Source organism: Orycteropus afer, unplaced genomic scaffold (assembly GCF_000298275.1).
Source record: "Orycteropus afer afer isolate SDZICR_OR568_19922 unplaced genomic scaffold, OryAfe1.0 scaffold00345, whole genome shotgun sequence".
NCBI classification, from domain to species: Eukaryota; Metazoa; Chordata; class Mammalia; order Tubulidentata; family Orycteropodidae; genus Orycteropus; species Orycteropus afer.
This window is the reverse complement of record NW_006921932.1, coordinates 2,833,683-2,844,427: the sequence shown is the minus strand read 5'-3', so window position 1 is coordinate 2,844,427 and position 10,745 is coordinate 2,833,683. Positions and strand designations below refer to the sequence as shown.

Genomic DNA, 10,745 nt, shown 5'->3' with positions numbered 1-10,745 from the left:
TTATCTTCTGTGTCTGTGTTAATTGGTTTCCCTTTTCTTTGTTGAAGAGGGTCTGTGCAATCCTTCTGCCTAGTCCGCCATCTTGCCCCGCCTCCTCGGATTGGTCCTTTTTGACAACATGACCAAAGTAGGTGAGATGATGTCTGTTGATTCTCACTTCCAAGGAGCATTCTGGCTACACTTCCTGGATAGATTTTTTATTCTTCTGGCAGTCCTTGGAATCTTCAGTAATCTTTGTCAACACCACAATTCAAAGGCATAAATTCTTCTGTGGTCTTCTTTATTCACTGTCCAGTTTTCATGTGCATATGAGGTGACTGAAAATACTATGGCTTGGGTTAGGCAAATTTTAATAGATACTGAAACTCTATAAAATGGGATGCTAACAGAGTTTCAGGGAGCTTTTGTGGTATAGTGTCTAAGGCATTTGACTGCTAACTAGAAGCCTGGTGGTTCAAACCCACCAGGCACTCCTCGGAAGTAAGACTGGGCAATCTACTTCCATAGAAATACCCACCTCAGAAATCCAAGGAGTGGTCACTATGAGTCAGATCTGACTAGATGGCAGTCAGTTTGTTTTTTTGGTTTTGAACAGAGCTTCATATCTATTAGAATTGTACTATTTTTCTATTGGAAATACTTTATCTTCAAAATGCTCCCTTCAGCTCAGAACCATAGTCACAGGGGACATCAAGTTCAATTGGCATAGCATACTACACAAAACACTGTTCCACCTCCTACTTTGGTGAATAGCGACTGGGATCTTAAAAGCTTTCAGGCAGACATCTAAATGGCTCTCTTCTCATCCAGAGCAAAGAAGAATGAAGAAAACCAAAAATTCTTGGAAACAATTATTCCAAATGACTGGTATACCATGTGATCCTCAGCCTATATAACTATGAGACCAGAAGAACTAGATGGTGCCTGGCTACCATTGTCAACCCCTTGGAAGGGATCTATGTAGGAGATCCTGGACAGAGAGGGAGAACAATGTGGAACAAAACTCAAAATTATTTGGAGAAAAAAAAAAAAAGGTGGGGATCAGGTTTGCTGGACCGATAGAGCCTGGTGGAACCACTGAGACTATGGCCCCTAGCTGCCCTTCAGGTCTGGAACTGAACCCACACCTGTGGCTTCCAATCAAACAAGAGACAGGCATAAGAGTTGAACAGTCACCTGAGGTAGATACACTCCTTGCAGAGAACAATCATGGGAGACAAAGGGCTATTTATGCACCAGGAGACAGTGCAGGGGGCAGAAGTGCATGGAGGGATAGACAAAGGGAAGAGGTAACTATCAGGAGGAAGTGGGAGGGGAGCTGTTGCACTAGGGTAAACTGTAGTCCATGTCATGAGACAAAGTGTATGTGAACTGCTATATGGAAAGCGAATTTGCTCTCTAAACTTTCACCCAAATCACAAAAAAAAAAAAAAAAAAAAATGCTCCCTTCATTTTGAGCCTCTTTATATGCCCAATACTTTTTCACTGTATGCTGGACAGCATGTGAAAGAACCAGAGTGGCTCTCGGGGATGTTATCTTCTTCCCGAGAGGAGTTTCTCCTCTTCTCTGTTAGGCAGATATAGGGGGGAACTGATCTCAATTTAATCAGGGATTGAGCTGGATTAGGCTTGAGACGTGGTTGCACAGTGGTTACACACTTGGCTGCTAACAAAAAGGCAATGGTTTGAACTCATTAGCTGCAAGAGAAAAATGTGGCAGTCTGCTTCCATAAAGATTACAGCATTGGAAACACTATGCAGCAGTTCTACCCTGTCTTATGGGGTTGCTAGGAGTTGGAATCTACTTGATGGCAATCGGTTTTGGTTTTGGTTTATAGTTTTCATATATCACAGTACAGATCCAATTCACACCTCTCCTTAGGGCATTGCTGCTCCAACATTTTCAACTGACAATCTAAGGGGTCTTTGACTCCTTAGTCTTGAAAGATTATGGGAGATTTAAGTCCATCCTTCAGAGGTTTTCAGCTGAGCTCTTTAGCTTCCCATCTCATAGAGTTTCAATATTATGCAAACATGTTGAAGGAGAAACAGGATGTGTCTTTTAGGCCCTTCAAGTGCCCAGTTTTGTCACTCAAGCTCCAAACAAATGCCAAGATATCTACTGGTAACTATGCTTCTTATACCAGCCTCCTGCCAAGTCAAGCCTGAGTTCTCAACCTCTAGCTGCAGCCAGAATTATTAAGTACACCCAGGTAAAAGAAGCTGTTGATCTTTAGGAGCAATTTACTACTTCCTTGAGGGCTTTTCTCTCATGTGTGCTTTGCTTGGGGCCCCTTCTCCTAGATCATGTTTGTTTCCTGAGCACTGTAAGACTAAAGGAGATTTCCCATTGGAAGAATTACCTCACTAGCTTTCTGTGCAAACTGAATGTTCAGCAAATGTTTTATGGTGGTAACTCCAATTTGTCACTCCATGCAACCACTAAAACCTCTGATTATTTTTCTTTCCTCCAACAAGCCTCTGCCTGGGCCAAGCCCCAGTCCCTAATCTACAACCAGAATCACTTTAAAAAGTTCACTTAAAAAAAAAAAAAATTAGAATTTTCTTCCCATTCGGGAATTGTAGTCCATCTATTCATCTTTGCTTCCACAGTTCTCTGATGCCTTTTAAAATGTGATTTTTAATTTCTGTAACTTATGTAACTATGTCTAGTTGTTATCAGCAGTATCAATTCTCTGCCATGACTTATCACATCCTACTTAGAAGAAGTTGAATAATTACATTTAAAACTTGTATCTTGATATTGTACACTATACTCACCTGCAAGGCCAGGTTTCAGTCCTGGTTGTCTGTTTGTTTCATACATTTTCAACATAAAATTGGGGATTCCCGCAACAGTCTTTCCTTGATCTGAATGGATACCTCCTTTTAATGCAGTGTGATATATTCCACGGGGCATATTCACCATTTCTTGCTTCACAAGTGATGTAAAAAATTCCTCCAAAGCTGAAAGAGAATGAAAGGTTTTCAAAAGCAAAGTAAATACAGTATACTAGAGAGAAACATTCATCCTTAACTTATGTGTAACTTAGATATACTTCAAATCAAACATCACATGGCAAAAACTGAATTCTTGATACCCATTACCTTCACTCTTTCCCAAATCACAACAAGGCACTCAATTGCTCAAGCTTAAAAACTTAGGAGTCATTATTAACTCCTCTCTTTCCCTCACTTTTTACATCTAATCCATTAGCAAGTCCTCCTAGATCTAACCTTCAAAATATATTCCAAATCCATTCATATTGCTCCATCTTCATTGCTACCTGCTTAGTTCATCATTTTTCTCATTCTTATCTAGACTAATGTAAAAACTAGTTTCTTGATTTCTTCTGATGATTATCCCTACAACCCATCCTCTACCCATGAAGCCAGAATTTTATATTATCTGACTCTCTAAAATCTTCCAATGGTTTTTCACTGTACATAGAATAACATCAAAACTTTTGACTATGACATCAGTGTTCAGTGCGTAACTACTGACAAAAGCAAAAAAGTAGAAATAACCAAATTTCTATCATTTGGAGAGCAGAAAAGCAAACTGTGGTATACACACATATAATGTATCTTAGTTCTCTAGTACTCCTATGACAGAAATACCACAAGTGGATGGCTAAAGTTTAGGAGGCTAGAAGTCCAAATTGAGAGTGCCAGCTCTAGGGGCTGAGTGAAGGCCCCTTGACTTTTGGCTTCAGCTTTGCCTCTTATTCCAGGCCCACTGCAGCTGGAGATGTCTCCTAACTCAGGCAGCTGCTAGTGGCTGAGGCTGACAAATTCATGGTTGACAGGTAAAATGGCACAATCCCAAAGTCAGTAGGCCACATAGCAGGCCACCAATTCAAGTCCAGGAAATGGAGATGAAGACTCAGCCAAATGCAGCATCCAATGTGCCAAAAGTTAGAGACCTTTCTCAAAGCTTCTACTTATATACTAGAAGCATGCCACACCCCATAGGCAACTACTTAGTTGCATACATCAGATTCTACCTTAGAGGTGATTACAATCCCATCATGGGGAGTAACTACATCCAGCTGCCTAGCCACTCAAAATAGCCCAGTCAAGTTGACACACAACCTTAACTATCCATTGGAGTATTACTCAGCAATAAAGAAGAATGAAGTCCTGCTGCATGTCTCAGTATGGATGATCTCAGAGAAAATTATGCTGGACAAAATAAAGCAGACACAAAAGGATAATTAATGTATGATACCACTTACATGAAATATATTTCCTCTTGTTGTTAGGTGGCATTGAGTAGATTCCGATTTATGTATATAGAAATCATAAGTAATTAGTAGATAGCTGGAGAGGGAGAGAGGGAGGGAGGAGGAAAGGGAATTTTTGCATAGAATGCATTAAATGTATGCTAATGGTGGTGGAATATTTTGGAAAAAGATAGCAAGAATGGTTAAACTACTTGAAGAATGTGATCAATGTCACTAAAGTATACTTTAGAAATTGATGAAATATTTAATTATTGTATGTATATCACTATAATAAAAACTTTAAAAAATAACAAATTTCTGACTATGGTCAAGGCTTTCTACAATCTAGTCTTTAACTCTCCCTCCAACCTCATCTTCTACCACTCTTCTTCCTTGTCTGTTGTTAGGTGCCATTGATTTGGCTCCAATTCATAGCATACCTAAGTACAACAGAACAAAATACTGCCCAGTCCTGCACCAGTCTCACAATCCTTGCTGTACCTGAGCTGCAGTGTAGTAAATTACTTTGTGTGGCTTTTCTACCCATAAGTCTTTGTAAACTCCAAGGTGGGATTTGCTATGAGCAACTGAGGAGCTTCTGGTTGCTGAAAGTGTCCACCTGGAGTATTTCTGTTGGGAGTGGCACAAAACAATGTTCTGGGAGGTGCCCACTCTCTCTCAGGTGCTTAGAGTTCTGATGCTATAATTGGCTAGTTTGACCACCCTGCCAGGCTCAAAAAGGAGGCCTCCTGGAGGCAGAACTCTCTCAGACTGCTGGTCGAGGAAGACTTGCTGCTGAAAGAGACACAGGCTCCTGAGACACGCGTTGCTGGGAAAGAGACACAAGAGACATGCACCCCGGAAAGAGACTGTGAAAGACTCTTGGCTGAGGGATGGTGGGCTGGGAGAGAGACTGAGCGTTCTTCCTGAATTTGAGTTTTAGACTGGTGCTTCCCTAATAAACCCTGTAATCTGTGAGTCCTGTGTGGCCACTGCAGCAAATTATCGAACCCAGGAGAGAGGTGGTGGGTTCTTTGGGAGGAATGGTTGGTGAAAGGGCTGGAGGGAGGCAGCATGTTTGGCCTTGCAGTAATAGGCCTTGGGTTACTGCTGTCTTCCTCTTGTGAGATTAGAGGACGTCAGAACATGTGGCCTCCTTGCCGTTTTTGCATGAGCCCAGTGTTAAAGCCACTATGTCAATCCATCTTGTTGAGGGCCTTCCCCTTTATCACTGACTCTCCACTTTACCAAGCAAGATATCCTACTCCAGAGAATGGCCCCTTCTGGCAACATGACCCAAGTAGGTCAGATGAAGTCTGGGCATTCTCTCTTCCAGGAGCATTCCAGCTTCATTTTTTCCAGAACAGATTTGTTCCTCCTTCTGACAGTCCATGGCACTTTCAGTATTCTTTGCCAACACTACAACTCAAAAGCATCAACTCTTCTTCAGTCTTCCTTATCCACTGTCCAGCTTTCACACACATATGAGATGACTGAAAACACCATGGCTTGGGTTAGGTGCACCTTAGTCTTCAAAGACACATCTTTGCTCTTCAGCACTTTTAAAGAGGTCTTTTTGCAGCAGATTTGGCTAGTGTGCTATGTCTGCATCTGATTTCTTGGCAGGTGCTTCCACTGGTGTTGACTGTGGAACCAAGTAATAGGAAATCTCTGACAACTTCAATCTTTTCTCCATTTATTGTGATACTAGTTATTGGTCCAGTTGTAAGGATTTTTGTTTTCTTTATGTTGAGATATAATCCACACTGTAGATTGTAGTTTATAATCTTCATCAGTAAGTGCTTCAAGTCATCTTCGCTTTCAGCAAGCAAGGTTATGTTGTCTGCATATCGCAGATTATTAACAGTCTTCCTCCAAACTTCATGCCACATTCTTCTTCATATAGTCCAGCTTCTCGGCATATTTGCTCAGCATACATATTGAGTAAGTATGGTGAAAGGACATAATCCTAACACACTCCCTTTCCTGATTTTAAACCATGCAGTTCTGCATGGTTTAAACCTCATTATGTTTGAACAATAGCCTCCTGGACTCTGTACAGGTTCCTTATGAGCACAATGAAATGTTCTGGAATTCCCATTCTTCTCAGTGTTATCCATAGTTTGTTATGATCTACAAAACCAAATGGCTTTGTGTACTCAATAAAACACAAGTAAATATCTTTTTGGTATTTTTTGCTTTCAAACAAGATCCACCTGACATCAGCAATGATATCTTTGTTCCACGTCCTCTTCTGAATCCAGCTTGCATTTCTGGAAGTTCCTGTCATTATACTGCTACAACTGTTTCAAGTTATCTTCAGCAAGATTTTATGTGATATTAATGATATTGTTCGATAATTTCTATATTCTGTTGGATCACCTTTCTTTGGAATGTGTACAACAGTTGTCCTTCTCTTCCTCAAAAGCACAAAGTTCACAATAACTCAGGTGCACTGCATTCATTGTTCCTTCTACTTGGAACACACCAGTCACAGATTTTCATGTCCCTTGAGGCTTCATGTCATTTAGCTCTTTACAGAGAGTTACTTGCATGGGATCTATCACTCTGTTACAATATTGGTACAATCAACTAAAAACAAAATGTTGAGGTTCCGGTAAGAATGTGGAATGTGCACAGACCTCTTCAACAAGAAAAATGGGAACCAGTTCACACAGATAAAGAAGATAATCCTGGACCACTGAGCTTTGAAGGGAAGGATATAGAAGTGGACTAAACTCCAACGAGCAGAATTTGCATGAAAACACCAAAAAAGGGGACACAGGGAGCTGCGGTCTGGCAGCAATCCTGAAGGCACAGACAGCTTGGATATTGCCAAGCGGCAGTTGTTGTTATTGTTGTTGCTGTTGTTATGGGCCGCTGAGTCATACCCAACTCATAGCAACCCCTCCCTTGGGTTTCCTAGAAGGTATCACTACGGAAGTAGATTGCCCAACCTTCCTTCTGAGGAGTGGCTGGTGGGTTTGAACCACCAGCCTTCTGGTTAGCAGTCAAGTGCCTTAGGCATTATGCTACCAGAGCTCCTGCCGAGTGGTGGAAGGACCTAAGAATTAACCTAAAAATCAGCCCTGTGAGCCAGGGACTGCACAGAGGACTGTTCTGGTGGCTAGTGAATAAAAGAGGAAGCAGAGAAGAGGAAGGCGGGCTGAGCTGTGGACTTTGCCTGTCTGGAGGGTGTAACCGATTTGAACGTTTGCAAGCAGTTTGACCATTTTGGATATTTAAAGTGACAGTGTTCTCCCAGATTTCAGAGACTTAAGAACAGCCTCCACTTGCCGGGAACCACAAGGACATTCCGGATGCAGATGACGGAAAGGTGCAACATTCTCCTTGTTACTCTTATATGCCACAGCCTCTTGATGAATGGAGGTGCAGCGATTCCTCACTCGCACCCACATTTTATGCTGGCAGGAATTCCATCCCAGTCTGTGTGCTTGGACAGAGCCTGGGTGCTCTGCCCTGCCCTGCCCTCCCCTGATTTTTTCTTCTTTTTTCTTAGTTTGTTTTTGTTTGTTTTTAAAATACCATTATTACTATTACTTTTGTCCTTTTTATTATTATTCTCTATTCTTCCCTTCCCAGGTTTTAGTCTTCAGCTTTTTTTCTTTCCCTGTTCCAGATTGCAATTTCTTTTTCTTTCTCATGGTTAACCCAGTTCCTTGTTTTTCTTTTTGAATTTTTCCCATTTTTTCATCATTATTCTCTTTCTCTACTTTATTGTCTTATTGCCCTCTCCGCAGATATTACAGTGTTTATTTTCTTTCCCCCAATTTTCCTTTAATGGTTACTATTCCTGCATGATTATACAGTGTGCTTTTTGTCCATTTGCTTTTACTTTTTTGATGGTTATTCAATTGTTATTTTTGTCTGAGTGGGAAACAGCAACAGTCCCCATACAACACAACTACACCCACACTACCTGCAGCTTTACTTACTGAGTGAGAGCCAACACTTCCTTCTCCAACAACAGGCCAATGTTAAATAATAACCAAGAAGAGCCTGGCTTACCTTTAGCTGCTATTCAGAAACACATAACAGAGATCTAAATACAACAGCATCACAATGTCTCAGAGACAACAGATCATCACAGTCCATACAAAGAAGCAAGATAAAGTGGTAGCAATAAGGCAGCAGGATACAGACCCAGAACACATCCCTGAGGAAGCAGCAGCATTCGAACTCTGTAATAAGGAATTCAAAAGAATTGTATTTAGGTATCTTTAAAGGATTAAGATGCAGATCAAGGAAAACACAGACAAAACCCTAGAAGAATTCTGGAAGAAAATAAAAGAACAATGACAAAATAAATGAAAAATTAGAAATAATTCAAAATCTATAGATAGAAATCCAGAAGATTAATACAAAATTGTCAGAAATAGATACCACATTGAAAGGGCAAAGGAGTAGAACTGATGCAATGGAAGACAGAATTAATGAGATTGAAGACAAATAACTGAATACTTCTTTGGAAAGGTATCAATGATAAAAAAGATCAAAACAAAATGAAGAAAGCCTAAGGTCCATGTGGGATACCATCAAAAGGAGGAAATCTAGTAGTATAGTGCCTAAGGCACTTGATTGCTGACCTAAACGCTGGTGTTTCAAACCCACCAGGCACTCCTCGGAAGGAAGGTTGGGCAATCCACTTCCATAGTGATACCACCTCGGAAACCTAAGGAGGGGTCTCTATGAGTTGAGTCTGACTCGATGGCAAATAACAGCAACAACAACAACAACAAAAAAAAAAATCAAAAGGAATAACCTACATGTCATTGGAATTCCAGAACAGGAAAAGAAAAATAAAACCACTGAGAAAATTGTCCAAGATCTGTTGGAAGAGAATTTCCTTGATACAATGAAAGATGAGAATATATCCATTCACAAAGTCCAATGAACCCCAAAACAGGACAGACCCCCCCAAAGAAAATTACCATGACATATCATCATCAAACTCATCAAAACCAAAGACCAAGAAAAAAACCTGAAAGCAGCATGAGAAAATTAAAAAGTTACTTACAAAGGACAACCAATAAGAATAAGCTCTGATTTCTCAGCAGAAACCATGCAAGCCAGAAGGCAAGGGGATGGCATGCACAAAAAAAACCCTGAAAGAGAAAAATTTTCAACCCAGAATTATATACCCAGCAAAACTGTTCCTCAAATATGATGGTGAAATTAGGAGATTTCCAGATAAGCAGAAACTAAGGGAATTTGTCAACCAACCTTACAAGAGATACTAAAGGGAGTCCTTTGAACAGAGAACCAAAAACAGCAAACAACAACTAACCATTAACACACAAGATGACTTAAGCCAGAAACCACAGCAATGGATATATCCAAACTAAAATAAGCTTACAAGATTGTAAACAGGGAACCAGAGACATCAATTGGCAAGTGAGGACAACTACAAACAAAAAGAGGGAAAAGACTGTGTAGTTTCAGAACTTCTAAATGGTCATGAAGTCAAGAGAGTTGCAAGACTGAATGGACTATTCTAAACTCGGGGAGAAAATTATAAATCACAGGGCAACCTCAAAGAAACATGATAAACCTTCCTATCACAATAAAAGAGGACAAGCCCAAATATTCACCAAATACTAAAACAACAGTAACAAAGGAAATGATAACATGATTCATAAAAATAATGAGCTCAGCACAGAAAATAATATGGAACAAAGAAACCAGGGACACCGTGAAAAAATACATAACAAACCAATTCATACTTCTCAGTATTTACACTGAATGTTAATAATGTATTAAATGCACCACTCAAGAGATGGAGAGTTATAGATTGGATAAGAAAACAAAATCCATCAATATGCTGTCTACAAAAGACACACATTAGAGACAAAGACCAACTAAAAATAAAAGGTTGGAAAAAGATATATCAAGGAAATGGCAACTGAAAAGAGCAGCAGCAGCAATATTAATTTCTGATCAAACTGACATTAAGATAAAAACCACTATACGAGACAAAGAATGACGTTATATAATGATAAAGGATAAATTGAACAGGAAGATATAACCATAATAAATATCTATGGACCCAATGAAAGAGCTCCAAAATACATAAATCAGACTTTAAAAGAGTTGCAAAAGCAAATAGATGACTCTACAGTCATAACAGGAGCCTTTAATACACCACTTTCAATGAAAGATAGAACAACCAGAAAGAAACTCAAGAAAGACGCAGAAGAGCTAAACAATACAATCCACCAAATTGACATTATAGACATCTACAGAGCACTTCATCCAACCACAGAACAATATACATTCTTTTCTAGTACCCTTGGAACATTTTCTATGATAGACCATATATTAGGCCATAAAGCAAGCCTTAATAAATTTAAATACACTGAAATATTGGAAAGCATCTTCTCAGATGATGGTGCTTTCAATTTAGAAAATCACAATAGGAAGATCAATGGAAAAAGAGTAAACACATGGAAACTAAACAACACCCTCCCTAAGAAAGACTGGGTAAGAGAAGAAATAAAA

At 39.8% G+C, this 10,745-nt stretch overlaps 1 protein-coding gene across 1 annotated transcript in view; it reads right to left on the bottom strand.

Annotated features, from left to right (window-relative positions):
• FOCAD (focadhesin) overlaps positions 1–10,745 on the bottom strand; it is a 502,178-nt gene that overhangs the window by 208,091 nt on the left and 283,342 nt on the right. The window contains exon 19 of the mRNA XM_007952545.2: positions 2,782–2,967. Coding sequence (XP_007950736.1) covers positions 2,782–2,967 — 186 coding nt within the window. The remainder of the gene's footprint in view (positions 1–2,781; positions 2,968–10,745) is intronic.